Source organism: Heliangelus exortis, chromosome 1 (genome assembly GCF_036169615.1).
Source record: "Heliangelus exortis chromosome 1, bHelExo1.hap1, whole genome shotgun sequence".
Classification (NCBI taxonomy): domain Eukaryota; kingdom Metazoa; phylum Chordata; class Aves; order Apodiformes; family Trochilidae; genus Heliangelus; species Heliangelus exortis.
Window position 1 is genome coordinate 64,570,857 of NC_092422.1, and position 14,940 is coordinate 64,585,796.

Consider the following 14,940-nt stretch of genomic DNA (forward strand, 5'->3'; position numbering starts at 1 on the left):
AGATCAGTGGCAAAGATATTAAGCAGGACAGGTCCCAGAATAGAACCAAGAGGAACTCCTTGTAACCAGTCTCCAAGGTGGAGCATGAACCACTGCTGGGAATAAACCAAAATCAAACATGCTGCAGTCCATCTAATTGTCTGGGTAGCTTATCATTATCTACAAATTCCACCTGCAAATACTTGTGCAGTGTTTTGGTGTACATTACTGATTCATGGAGATGATTTAGTACTTATTTGCAAGCTTAAGGTAACCATTTTTTAAAATCACTTAACATACTACACCAACATCTCAAACAGGGGACCCAAAGATCCCCTAGTGAAAGTAGATGTCATAAAGAACAGCCAATTTCTTTATCTCTGTATCAGTATCTTGTATCATTTTCAGTCTGAGCCAGACATTTTTAGTCTTCAGCTTATATTTTACAAAACTAAATAAATTTCATAAGCCAGTCACATTAAACCATCCAATTTCACACTGAGGAAACTACCTGTTTCCAACAGAGTATGCCTGAAAGGAAACAAGAAAGATTTCCATTTTAAGCTAAAATTCCCTCTTTAAAAACCTCCTCTTTGAGAACTTTTCTCAGCCATTCTTTTCTTCATTACCACCCTCCTCTACAAGGACCTCATCCTACTTCAGATCTATGGATCTAAAAGGTCAAGTTGATGACCAACGGGTATAAGAGGTTCAGTGAAAACAAGTCTTTCAAACTATTTAAATTGGTACAGTGTTAGTCTACAACTATGTCTCCTATTACCATTCCCTCAAATGGTAATTTAACCTGTTTAACACCACTGGTTGCTGTACCTCCTGACTTACATAACTTCTAAAAAAACTTAAACCAAGTTTGGATTTTTTTAAGTAGCTTTAAGAAGTCTAGGCATATTCTATTACACAAATTAAAAAAATATATAAATATATATATATAAATATATATATAAAAAAAAAAAATCACACAAATCCGCCCCCCCCCCCCCAAAAAAACCTAACAAAAAACCAACCAAAATGAAACTAAACAGAAAACAAAACCAGAAGGTTCTTTTAAAATAACTGTCGTTTCAACTCCAGTCTTGTGACTACCAGGGGTGAATGGACCAAATCAATTGCTTCCATAATAAGCACCTGGTGCACTCACCTTCTGGAACTATGGGACAACACAAGCTAGAAGTGACCCCAGAGGCCTTCAGCCCAGCTGCATGGTCAGAGCAGGTCCAGGAGCAGGCTGCTCAAGGTATTACCCAGTCCAGTTCTGAGTGCACCCACTTATTACCATGAAGAGTACAGATATACCTCAAATGCTGTATTTAAGAAAGAATAAAAAAAAATACCAAAAAAAAAAAACCAACAAAAAACACCTTCTCACAGGTCCTGTTACACCCAGGTAGGTTTATGCTGTAGACTGACAAAGTCAGACATGCCACACTGAATAGGAGTTACTAGCAAGAGAAATATAAGGGATCTTTACTGACTTTTTATTCTTGCTGAACCCACAAGCACAGGAACAAACCAAACTGGTTCTAGCCTGTGCTTCAGTCACACAGTTTTTACTTATGCATGAAGCACACCATCCACCACTCACTGTCAAACTCCCAGCTGATTTACCAAGTTTAAGGTGTAAGAGTCTTCAGACTGGTAGACCTAGCAAATCACACCATGGAATCACAACATGCATCCCTCTCAGGAGATTAAAATTGGGTGGGTTTTGAAATAAAGTGACACAGCAAATGCCCCAGCTTTACTGCAAACAGATGAAATTTTAACATGCACAAATGTATCCAAATGACACAAAGTAATTCATATTGCAATACTGGCAATCAATCACAAAAAAAACCAAACCAAAACAAAAAGACACCAAACAACTGAAAGCTTCAGTTAAGCAATGCCTACAGACTTCTGCAAACTGGAGATGCTTCATCATGCTAGACACTACACAAATAAGTAGCAAGTTCCTTCAGGAGCTCATGATCTGAACTGCAGCACACTACCCTTCAACTGAGCTTACAGGTGAGGGTATCTCAGTCTGCTTCACACATGCACTATAACGAGACATAAGGAAGAAAGAGATGCAGAGGAGGCAACAGCAGTCATTTGGAGATGGCGCAGAAGATCACAAAGAAGGGGGTCTCAACTCTGTATTCACTGCATTATAACTTTCCCTTATATTTAATTTAGCCCAAAGACTCTGCAGACAGCATAAAAACTTTCAATCTGAGCACATGGTTAATATTTAGTATTCAACAGAGCAAAGACATAGTGCAAATCTAGTCAGCTCTCCCATACATAAATTTCAGTAACAGTGAGACAGCCTGGTCAGTTTTTATTTACTGTGTTTTTCCCACACTATTCATGATTTAGATGTGCTGCTTCAGCTGCTAGAGTGTTTTCAGTTTGATTGGGGTCACTCTGGATATTATTTTGATTTAAGCAAGAGTCAAAACACCAGTATGAAAATGAATGGGAGCATGCTATATGTTAGTTCTGACAGCAGGATATGACAAACAAGCAGTGTATGTGAAGAGGTTTTTTATAATGTTATTTTAAATCTATAAGCTTTCTCCCGCATAACTTTCCAGCACTAGTCTGCTTATGACACTCATATGAAGTATCCTGGACTGCCATTTTAGATACTGGTAAAAAGCAAGAAGGAAAAGCTACTTGTCTCAGACTAGACAGAATGACAAAAATGGAACCAGAACACCAGCATCCCAATGCACTGCTCTGGTAGCAGCTTCCTCCTGATCTTCTGTGATTATTTTACCTATCATGCTTTAGTAATAAAACATAAACAAACAAACACACCACAAAAAAACTAACACACAAAAACCCCAAAACAACCACCAAACATTTTGCATTTTCACTGACCTGATATCAGGCCTCAGATACTTAAATAGAAATTTTTCCCAGATCTTGGGAAAGATGGAACTTCAAAAGTTACAGTAAGGGACTGAACACAGCTTTGCTCTGACTGGATCAATCCTGTGAGCAGGTGGATAGGTAAGAGAAATATCAAAATAGTCTCAATAGACTTTCAGTCTGCTGGCCAAGCAAAAAGCTGTTAAAAAAAAAGAAACTTAGTTGTATAAAATTAAGATTTAGAAAAGAAAAAGAACAAACCAAATTAATGCAAACAAAGGAACAAACACAAAACAGTTCTCAGATAAAAAAGCATGGGGATGCTAGACATCTCTCTTCAAAACAATTTACTGACCATGGAGTTTATGGCATTGCTGCAGCTTCCTTTAACCAGAAACCCCAGAAACTCCTCTAAAAAACCAACAATGAAAAAATAACAGAAATTCCCAAACAAGACCCAAAACAAAACATACATATACTGAAATATAAACTGACAATTGTCCTCAATTCACATTGCAATACAGAATGTTATAATTATACTTAGAAGGAGGATGAGCCTACAAAAAGCCTGAAAAGCATATGTATTTGCAAAAGAAACTCAAGTTATTTTTTGCTGCTTCTAAATGGCAAAAAGCTCTTTGAGGCTGAATGCTGATTTTTTTTCCTGCCATGTCATTCTTTTGCTATGGACTCAGAGATTTCTGAAAAAAAAATTTTTTTTTTTTTACAACATTCTCAGTCTTACTCATTCCTCAAGAAATACATGCGCACTAGGGACCCAGCTAGACAAGAAAAAAACAAAACAAAAAAACAAAACAAAACAAAAAAACCTACACACAACCAAACAACCCACCACATATCAGTGTTTAGTCTGAAACTGATGTTTAGGCTTTTTTCAGCTGGTTCACATGCAGTTTTCTCTGCTTTCATATTTGTCCAGATACCAGATACTTTCCGCCAGTTCCATTTCTCTAGCACAGCAATATCAGTGTTCCCTCCAACCTTGATTTACAGCTTTTATACACAGAAGATTTCAATTTTGCTTTCTAGTTAGACAAATGCCAAACCCATTAATGTTACATTTTTACCCTCAAACTCTAAGATTGGGGATTAGAAGCAGTCATGTCAACCTGGAATACTCCATCATCAATCTTCTTCCTATTCACAACAGCTCCATAAAGATCTGCTTGCTGCTCCTCCATAGAAGCATGAAGCCAGCATTACTCTTCAGTGCACCAGTTCCATCTTTCCCCCAGTTTCTCCTCATGTACACACAAGGTAAGAGGTATATGGTGTCCTCGACCTTAATCTTTTCCATTTATTTAGTGACATCCTGATCTATGCTTCTCTCACTACTATGCTTTCTCTGAGTACCTACTTCTATACATTTTTTTCTGTAGCAACTTCTCTGGAATATATGCTGCACTGTGTCTCACTACAGTCACCTTCAACTCAGCTATGCAGAAACAGCACAGAAGTGAGAATGTTCAACCTCAGTTCTAATTCCTCTCCACAGCAGCTTCCTTCCTGCAGCTGTACTGAAACATGTATGTCTACATTTGGGGAATGAAAGAGCCATTTCTAGCTATTTCCTTACTTCCAGATAATTATTTTTTTGAACTGTGTCTTACTATGTTTAACTTGACACAACGTGGTAGGTGCTAAGGCACTGAAGGACAGAGCATGAAACACCTTCCCCTCCTTTCTTCTGAACTACTGTTTCATGTTGAGCTCCTACCTTGGTCTAAAGGACCACTGTCCAAACTGGTCTTTCCTCTCCTATGCTCAGTTACTGACCATTGGAGACTGGCACTTAGATTGCAGTTTAAGATCTGAGGGACTGGATCTCACAAGTTACTATCGACTTTGCCTTGCTTTACAGTGCCACTGTCCTTTTATCCAGGGTATAAACAGACATTGCAGTGAGCAAAAGGAAGACTCCAAGACAACAGTTTTCAACATGTGATCCAGAAATGCAGATCATCAAAGAATTCTTCTATGGAGTCCATAAACAATTAATTAAAACAAAAACAAAACAAAATCCAAAACACTACACCAAGACTTCTTAGTGAGCTTAAATATATCACTCAGACTTACACTCAAGCAGCAGAAAGCTTGGGAAGAAAACTGAGTGTCATAAATCGAAACACACTGAAAGAAATGTGTTCTGTGTAAGAACCAAATTCCCTTTTTGAAAAAGATATACGTGCTGCTGGAGGTAAGTTTCAAATAATTGACTGTATTAGTAGAAGGAAATGGTATCAGTACAAATGATTCAGTTTTCTTGAAGGGCTCCAATCATATCAATTCGCTCTGTGAATTTAAACCTGCCTTTGTTTAATCTAGGAATGCTCAGGAAGTCCATGGAGAGAAAACAGTATCCCTTTTACAAATTAACAAAGCCAGGCCATGGCTGGTAGCAACTTTTAGGGCATGCATCCATTCCATCACACAGGTATATGACATCACTGATAAAGCTTATAAACTCCTATAAGGTACTACCCGTAAAGGAATGAAATTACAATTAGAGTTAAAACCAGGTATTTCTGAAGCGTTTGAACTTTTCTAGCTACTTGAGACACTACAGACTGAAGTGACAGACTTAATTTTCATCACTCCAAGGATACTGTTTTCTAAATGTCTGAAGACAAAGTCAAGTGAACATGAGGGGTTCCAACACAAAACTGATATTTTATCACCTTAATAGCAAGATCATCATACCTATAAAAAACAAGTTACAAACTGAGCTCTTCATTACAAAACGTAAGGCGTATCTACATTTATTCTGACACATGCATTATTAGGATGTGTTTCTTCCCTCAGGTATGGTCCACAGACATGATTACAGCCTCCTCACTAAATCTGTATTCCATATCATTCTTATTTTTTTATATTCTATATTCTTCTCATTATTATTTTATATCCTTGTTTTGTTTCACTCTCTTGGACCTCATCTGGCCTGATACATTTCAATCTCCTTCCAATAAAAACCTCCTCCAGTGCAGCAACTCGCTTGAAAAGCAAGTTTTCTCGTCAGTTAAAAGCTATCTGTTTCACCTACTTGTGTAATAAATTATATTTCTCTGCTGCTTTCTAACGCTGCCACGCAGTCACACTTTTAAGTAGACCATGAGTCTGCACCTTGAAAATGCCTGAAAGCCGTTCTCAGCAATGCTACAGAATATGCTTAGGTGTTTCGCTCGGGGCCTTTTTTCCTTGTTAAACCACAATGAAAAGACAACGTGCCAAAATCCGACACTGGAAGTTAAGAAGTCCCCGTCCGACTTTCACTCGGGTTTGGAGAACACGCCAGCGCCCTTGCGAAGGCGTCCGGCACCTGTCAAAAGCCGGGGGAGCCCAAAGGGGTCTCGGTACACTTCTGAGCCCGCAGTTTTGCCCTTTCTCAGGCAGCTCTGCCCGTCTGTTTGGCTTGGCTCGGTCTCCCACTGGAAGCCTGCCGCAGGGAAACCAGCTCAACGCGAGAAAGCCTTCTGCTTCCCTTCCCTTCTTGCCCCTCTCTTCTTTCAATTTAAAAGGCAGCTCCATCCCCGGCGCTGTCAGGGAGCCCTACCGAGCTCAACCCAAATGTCAGCAACTCCCCCTTGCCACCACCACCGCCACGCCACGCACGCAGACCCGCCGAACAAGCCGGTACCCGCGGGGACAGGGACACAGACACAGCGGCAGCGAGTCCCCGCGCAGCAGGCAGCGGGACCCGGCGGCCGCACCGAGGGGGAAGGGGCGACGAGGCCGGTAGCCTCCTTCCCCCTCACCGCCTCCATCGCCGCCGGGGAGCGGGTGGGCCGCGGCCGCCAACGGCCCCGCAAACCGTAGCCGGAGGAAGAGGAGGAGGAGGAGGAAAAGGAGGGAGAAGTGGGGGAGGAAGGAAGGACAAGAAAAGAAGGAAAATCTGGGTCTCACCTTCCTTCTCGGCCCGGGCCGTGTGGAGGAGCACCGCCAGGGCGAAGCGCAGCGCCGCGCCCCGCCAGGCAGCCGCCCAGCTGCCGGTGCGAAGGAAGGGGGAGCGGGGGCAGCCGGGGCAGCCTGGGCAGGCGGCCGCCGCCACCGCCGCCACCTCCCGCCTCGCCGTCATCGCGCTGCCGCAGCCGGTACGGGTCGGCCGCTTCTCCGGCCGGGCCGCGGCGCGCGCGCGGAGGAGCTCGGGGAGAGGGGCGGAGCGGGGGGGAGAAGGGCGGAGCGGGGAGGAGGGAGGGAGGCGGGGAGGGGCGAGAACCCCGCGGAGAGCTGCATCTTCTGACGGGGATGTCACGGGAGGACGAGGCGGGGCGGGGTGGGGGGCGGAATGGACAATCCACGGGTTTGAGGGGGCGGGGTTACCCGAGGGAGGGAGGAAGCAGGAGCCATCTTGAGTGTGGGCAAGCCGTCCACTCCCTTGTCTGGGGCAAGGAGTTCGGGTTTAGTTTAGTTGGGGTTTTTTTTCCGTTTGTTTTTGTTTGTTTGTTTGTTTATATGTATATATGCCTCTAGGGCCTTCTGTGAGGGTTAACTGTCTTCGGTGGGGTCACTCCGCCTCTTTAGCGCTCCTTTCTCCCCGTCTCTCGAAGGGCTGAGTTGTCCCTCTCATTGTTTCCCCGTGGAGGGTACCGGGGCTTCTCCTGCCCACACTCAAGATGGCGGCGGGGGGCGGTCCTTGTCCGTGTCCGCGGCATTGCGGGGTGCGGGTGTCCATGCGGCGGGGTTGGCGGCGGCAAGTGGTGCTTGGGGGCGGTTCTCTCCCGTGTTTGTGTCCTTTTTCACATGTCTTAGCTTCCCGCCCCGCGGCCGCGCTGCTGAAGGCGCTGGAGGCTGCGGGCAGGGTTGTTCGTAGCCCTGTCAGTGCGGGAATCCGCCCCCCCGCCATGCTGGGCCGGGCCGGACCGGACCGGGCTTGTCCACGCAGTATCGTCGCCACTAATAAAACCGGAGACCAGTGAGGTATTGCATGCCTGGGGCGTAGTGTGAGGCCCTGTGTGAAGGCAAGGGCGTGATAGCAGACGCCCGCCGCTCCTGAGGAAAGACAGATCGCCGTCATCACCCGTTTCAGACACACGGGTGGCCGTGGGGCCTTCGCGAAAGGCGTGCGGTGTTTCCCTGGCACAACGGGGCAGGTCCGCCCGGTACCGGAAGGAGCTGTGGTACCAAGCGTGCTCAGTGGCGAGGCTGCACTCCAAGAGATGCGAACAGCAGCCGTAGCTGGGTCCAAGAACAGGACTGGTGCTGCCATCTTGGGTGGCATAAAGTCATCGTGGATAAAGTGGCAGAGAAAAGAGTCTGTGCTCCAAATAGTCCCGTTCACTAATGAACTGGATTGGCTTTTTGGAGTAAAAAGGTGTATAAGCCTGTGCTTGGTTCCTTAGTCCTTCTTTTCCCTGTGTGATCAACATTGGGTTTTAAATGGTTGGACACATGGTTAAATTTCAGCTGTCTAAAAAGCATGATAGATTTGGGTAGTGTAATAGATGCAGAGTCTCTAAGGGACTGACTAATGTACAGCTTAACTAAAGATAGTAGTATTTATTTATGGCTCCTACATTCAATCATAACATAAATGGTTCTTTATTGTAAGAACACTCCAAGACACCTTGAAATACCCCACACTGTTTTCAACTATGGCCATAATATGAACTAGGTTTATTTTCAGGGGGGAAATGGAAAGTTAGAAGCATAGGGTAAATGTCTTCCCAATCACCAGTGGTCATTGCCAGAGATATGTGAGGAGTTAAATTAAAGGTTTCTGTATATTCTTTGTATTCTGTGTATTTACTAATCTTTCAAGCTTGCATAATCTTTAGACATTCATGAATTGGTGACTTAGGAACCTGAGTCTGTTCACCATTCTCAGAACCACCCAAGCCACGGTAAAGGTAAAGCCTGATCACTGCTGTGAGCAAAAGCCCGCATGTTGACTTATGTGGGGGATAGGAATGTGCATTAAAGAGCACAATCAAATCTAAAGAATTCATAAAGACACACAGCAGTGCTGCTGCTTTGTTACAATAGACCCTGTATGATCTTGATTTTACCTTCTTAACTAGGCTGCTGCTGTGTACGCATTACTTTTCTGGAAAAAGAAGTCGGCTATTTTCTCATATTTCACATCCTCTCTTGCACAACTGAGCAGCCAGACTTCATTGCTCTAATTCATGCTGTAGAACATCCTACCCACTTAAATGAATGGGAACTGTAGTGAAACCAAGATGTAGGGATAGCAAAATCTGCCTTCATGTAAAAATGGAAATGCCAACTCTTATTAAAAAAAAAAAAAAAAAAAGAGAGAGAGAGAGAACGACTGTGAGTCCTACCATTGTGGTATGAATTTTAAACCTTACAGCATTAAGATATGGGCAGTTTTTAATTGTTCTATATACAGACTATCATTTTCAAAAGATATTATTAGATGTGTAGGAAACAAATAACTCTCAGTACATATTCTTCCTTTCATCTTTGTCCAGAACTCCCACTGTTTTCTGTGCGAGAAAAAACAATACAATATGGTTCAATGTCTGTAAATGATAAAGTAAAAAGCATTCTGTTAATTTATTTCTGAATTAATCTGGGTTGTATTATTTCATACATGTTTGAGACTCTTCAGCTTGCTTGGTTTATGCATGCAGTGTGTATAAATATTAACATTTGGATACTGTATTGGATACAGTATTGCTACAGCTTATTGAACATTTTTAAAAAATTAAAATTCTATACTAAAAAAACCCTCAACTTACAATAAGCTCTGACAAGACATAGAATATAGTTCTTTTGGAAATGTGCTTTTGTTGATAAAAATTGCATGAATACTCAGATAACAAATTTCAATAGCTGAATTGTCAGTTGAAGAAATGCCCTCTTCTACTGGAAAACACGTTGAAAGTGGGGCCATGCCCCAAATTCTTTAGCTATTGGCATCTTTGTTAGTGTGATTTCTAAACCAGAGTAAATTTAGTTAAAGACTGCAACATTTACTGACCTATGATAGTTTGAAGTATTTCTCCTATGCACACCCACGTGTCAGCTTCCAGCTGTCAGGGAAGTTCACTGGTAATATACATGTTTTTTTCTGGGCAAGGAACCAGAACTGCTAAAATACAGTTGTGGTTTTTGTCCTGCCACCTTTGCTACGGAGGCAGAAACCTCTGGGAGAGAGGCAGAGAATTTAATTAGAAGCAATAATCTCTTCAGCTGCTGGTACTCATTAGAGGTTATCTGTCAGACTCCAAAAGCCATAATCAAATGTTTGAACCGCCTCGTCTTTCCTGCAGTGGGTTGCCTCTTCTGGGGGACACAGATCAAATCCAGGTGATACTGCACTTTAATAAACGAGAAATGTCTGTGGGGTCCCTTTCACAGGTTTTGCTGGCAGGACAGGAACTCACAGTGGGAAATACAGTCTCTTAAATTGGCACTGGGATTTCTGTCAGCAGTGTGCCCCAGGTCACTTCCTCTTTGCTTTTACCAAATGTTGACAATGGCTGAAAATAAACCAAACAAAAAGAAATGGGGAGAGAGGTGGCTTTTGGTAGCTTTCCTGCTAGTACAGACTTAATCCTGATGGCTTGCTTATTAGTATTTTTCAAGTTCTTTTAAAAATAAATTAAATAAAATAATTCCTACCACTTCCTCTGAAAAATTTGCACAAGCTCTCCAATACCAACAAGATTTTCTGACACTTACTCTTTCCCTACCCTCTTTTCATTTACTCCTACTTGTTCCCATATGTATAAGCCACAGTATTTTCTCCCCATCCTTAAGGATTGCATTACCTAAGCGTTTTCTAGCTGGCAACATGCTTCCATCTACCTCTGCTCTAACAAATCTAGATCTATTAAGCTCTTTTAACCTTTCTGTATAAAACCACTCCTCCAGATAACTCTTGCTGCTGTTCCTTAATTTGTCTCATTAGCCTTGACATTATGATGGATTGCACAGAAATGATGCACATACCAGCACCGAGTCTGTCAGGGAAATGCTGTCTTTTCAGAAGACAGTTTCAATAAGCTTGAGCTGCCCAAAGTGAGTTTGCATCACTTCAGTGCTTTGCATCACTTGGTTACATTTCTGAGCACCCTAAAACTGGGTTTACCACCCTGTGGATCTTCTGGTGTGTCTGTCTTTTCCTTGCCAGTACTTTGCAGTTCTGGTACTAGGCTGCACCTTGGTGCTGGAGGCAGCCCTGCAGCAAGGACAAGTGACTCAGGGCTCCAGCCCTCTGCCTCGTTGTCCATGCCAGCTTGAAGTCACTGAAGGGCCTTGTTTCCAATGTGTTATTTATGGCATTATGAAGCTTCAGCATGAAGAAAACTGAGTAGCTATGATGTATTGAGGTCTTAATGTTTAAGATTGTCTACAAGATTTATTTTCAGTGAACCCTCATTCCTTTTTACTTAATTACTTTATGTTCTAGATAAACAGTGGTAAATTTATTGTTTTATTATTTGTTTTACCTCTGTTTTCTGTTCACTTAATCACTCATGTGATCATACACCTATATTAAGATCCAAGATATGTCATATAGGTTTTGTTAACCCATTGAGTAAAAATGTCCTTCGTTTCTTCAAGAATTTTACATTTTATGAACTAAATGTTATGATTCATAAGTTACTTTCTCAGAGAGAGGGCTATCACCTTCTGATCAGGTTCATCATTTATGGTACACAGTACCCCAAGGAAAGCCTGCTTTCAGCTTTGCCATGATAAAAGCCATGACACTGTGATTTTAGTTCCAATTTCCTCTAATAAAAAAAATTATGAAGTATTTTGCTGGCATTAGTGCTAGCTGCAGTATCTCTGTGAACTAAGATGTGAACTGTTGCTGTGGATACATACCTGGGAAGTTCCATGCAGTGAACATCAGCCCTATTCATCTGATGGCCTCTTCACATTTTCCTACTGCTACATAAGTGTCACACAATTACTGGATCATAGTCCCTCTCTCGCACTGTGTTCCTGGAACCAGACTGAATAGGCTGGTCTGATCTGGGATAATGTAATTAGTCGTTTCCAGGACATAGATGTGATCCATAAAAGGTGAGGGCACCCAGAGAAGGCTGGCTAGAAATGGGAGTTGTATACTGGAGTATAGTGAGAGCAGCTCCCCGTGCTGAGTAACAGAGCACTGTTACTTGACCTAATGCAGTGTCCTTGTGCCCTGTCCCGTGTGGTTCTGTACACTGGAACATGGGGAGCTTGGGAAATACAGCACAAAGGGCTCAATCCCACCACAAGGGCCAAGGCAGCAGAAGACTTCAGCATCAGGTTAGCTTAGTGCATGACAGTACTGTCAGTGAAGGGGACTGCTCCCCTCCAGCCATGTATTTGTTAGGTGCCTTCCTATTACGGTCCAGACTTTCCAGACTCATTCCCTGAGAGAGCAGCAAGGCAGCCCTCTTTTGCTTCCTGCAGCCTCCTCAGTGTTTTGCAGCCTGGCACAGTTTCTGGTATAGCTGGGAGGTATTCTGGTGTGACAGCAAAGTGTTTGATACTTATTTTCCTCATATTCCACACTTATTCAGCAGCACTGGATCTTTGTAACACAGGACTTCCCTCAGTTATACTCTTGTAGAAAAACCAGACTGCTGACATGGTACTGTAGTGTGTTACCCACAGAACCATGCTGGATACCCAGTTATTACATTGGAAATTCTGTGTGTTGATTTTTCTGCTGGAAGAGGGGTGCAAAACCACTCTTGTCTGTATAAGCAATCCACTGGTACTTTAGAAAGACAGAGAGAGGAGGAAGAAATAATAAATGAATGGGCCCAAACAGAGTGCTGACCATCAAATATGCTGTTGTGCCCAAGGATATGCAGACTACATTCATGTGTTCCTAAAGCTTTTCTGATTGTTGAGTCTTCATTGTAAACCTTCCCCTTCAGTTAAAAGGGATTCTCCCAAAATGATTCTTCCCCTGTACTCAGCCCTGGGGAGGCCACACCTCGAGTCCTGTGTCCAGTTCTGGGCCCCTCAGTTCAGGAAGGATATCGAGGTCCTGGAGCAGGTCCAAAGGAGGGCAACTGGGCTGGTGAAGGGACTCGAGCACAGATCCTATGCGGAGAGGCTGAGGGAGCTGGGGCTGTTCAGCCTGGAGAAGAGGAGGCTCAGGGGAGACCTCATCACTCTCTACAACTCCCTGAAAGGAGGGTGTAGCCAGGGGGGGGTTGGTCTCTTTTCCCAGGCAACTCTCAGCAAGACAAGAGGGCACGGTCTTAAGTTGTGCCGGGGGAGGTTTAGGTTGGACATTAGAAAGAATTTCTTTACCGAGAGGGTGATCAGACATTGGAATGGGCTGCCCAGGGAAGTGGTGGATTCTCCGTCCCTGGAGATATTTAAAAAGAGACTGGATGTGGCACTCGGTGCCATGGTCTGGTAACTGCAGCGGTAGTGGATCAAGGGTTGGACTTGATGATCTCTGAGGTCCCTTCCAACCCAGCCAATTCTATGATTCCATGATTCTATGATTATATACTCAGCTTTTTGATGAGCACATCCAGCAACATTACAATGATGTGCCAGTGCCAAAAGGTATCTGTGCCTGGACAAAAAGCTGTTAATACTCAGACTGGTGAAGTCTGAGTGATTTTCATGGCAGTTTGAAAAGGATCAGCACACTTGATCATTTATCCATTTGTCTCCATGCAGATTCAAAAGCCCAGCCAAGAGACACCTCCTTCTTAAGTTCTTGGCCAGAATTTATTCATCCTCTGATTATCTGCCAATGCACATGGAACCCAAATATCCCTGTGGCATAGGAGGGAATTGTTATAAGGTGCTGTGGGTTTCAATGCACAAGCTGAGTAGAGGAGTAGATGAAACATGCAAAGAGGGCATACATCAGGGTGTGTGGATTCCAGTTGCTTCCTGGGCCCCTGATCCTCAAAGGACAAAGTCAGAGTGATCTCCACATGAAGAACAACTTGCAGGACAAGGCAGGATGAAATTCTGATTGTAGAATTTGGCTAAATGCCTTAAAATTTGATAGCATCATCCACTTCACCCTTGTGGTGTGCTTGTGGTGGGTCTTCTTTACCTTTTTAAAATCTTTGTTCTGGAGGAGTTTGAATGGTTTTGATGATTAGATTCTTTTCTTTGCCCTTCAGATGGCTCTAGATATTTTCTCCATCCTAAGTGAGTCATATGCTACATGATATGAAGACTTGAGTAGGTGGATGTCTGGATTTTCCTGTCCTTTCAGGTGGCCAATGTTATCATTAGTACTGGCATTCTGAGTATAGGCTCTCGGGTGTGCACTTCTTCTTTTTTGGTCTTTTGCTGCCTCTTTCATTTCTCTTTATGGGTTGGGTTGTATAAATGATGGCTCTTCACTGTTGTCTGACTTCCCCTTTGCTACTGTGGGTAAGCATCTCTCAGCTTTGCATGTTAAAATAGGATAAAAATGAGATCAAAAGCTAGTGTAGGATCTCGTGGCACAGCTTTGTAGCTTTGGAAAGACCTTCCCTGGTGTTCTGTTGCTGTGGACTGATTAACATCACTTTGCCATGTCTCTCAGTGCATCTCACAGTGGCAAATGAAGGCTCCCAAGAGGCAATACAGAGATTTTTATGGGTGTTGGTTAGCCCCAAGGTCCATGGACTGTATTAGTAGGATCATCCAACACTCTATTCCCTCAGCTTTCACTTTTATTTGTGACCTCCCCACATTTTTTTAAAATGTGTTGTGCTGTCCTTTTTGCACCTTAGTCTCTGGGGGGTCTGCAGAGCTGGGATAGGGTGCTCATGAGCATTGTCTCCTCCCTTTTACCTTTCAGAGGAACTAACAGGTCTGCTAGGGCAGAAGAAAGAGATGTGGTACCAGCTGACCGTGGCAGGAGTAACACAGCTCCTGCTAGAGGCATCAGAAACAGCGTGGGGCTGAGCATTCCCACAAACAGGATATAGCCAGTGGTTCAGGAATTGGCTGCTGTTCCCAAAGCTGGCTCATCCTAACTTGCCTAGCATGTCTTCCCATCCTACAAAACTGTATCTATCATCTATGAAATCCCAGTCTGCATGAGCTGAGATATGGCTGAGTGTGACACATCCCAGTCTTTTGTTATACACCAGGGTACAAAACAGATTCAAAAGATGAGGTGCT

At 43.4% G+C, this 14,940-nt stretch overlaps 1 protein-coding gene across 1 annotated transcript in view; it reads right to left on the reverse strand.

Moving 5' to 3' along the window:
• The window catches only part of TMEM131 (transmembrane protein 131), a 91,456-nt gene extending 84,435 nt beyond the window's left edge, over nucleotides 1-7,021 (reverse strand). The window contains exon 1 of the mRNA XM_071746245.1: nucleotides 6,778-7,021. Coding sequence (XP_071602346.1) covers nucleotides 6,778-6,949 — 172 coding nt within the window. The 5' untranslated portion in view covers nucleotides 6,950-7,021. The remainder of the gene's footprint in view (nucleotides 1-6,777) is intronic.
• Between the last annotated feature and the right edge of the window lie 7,919 nt (nucleotides 7,022-14,940).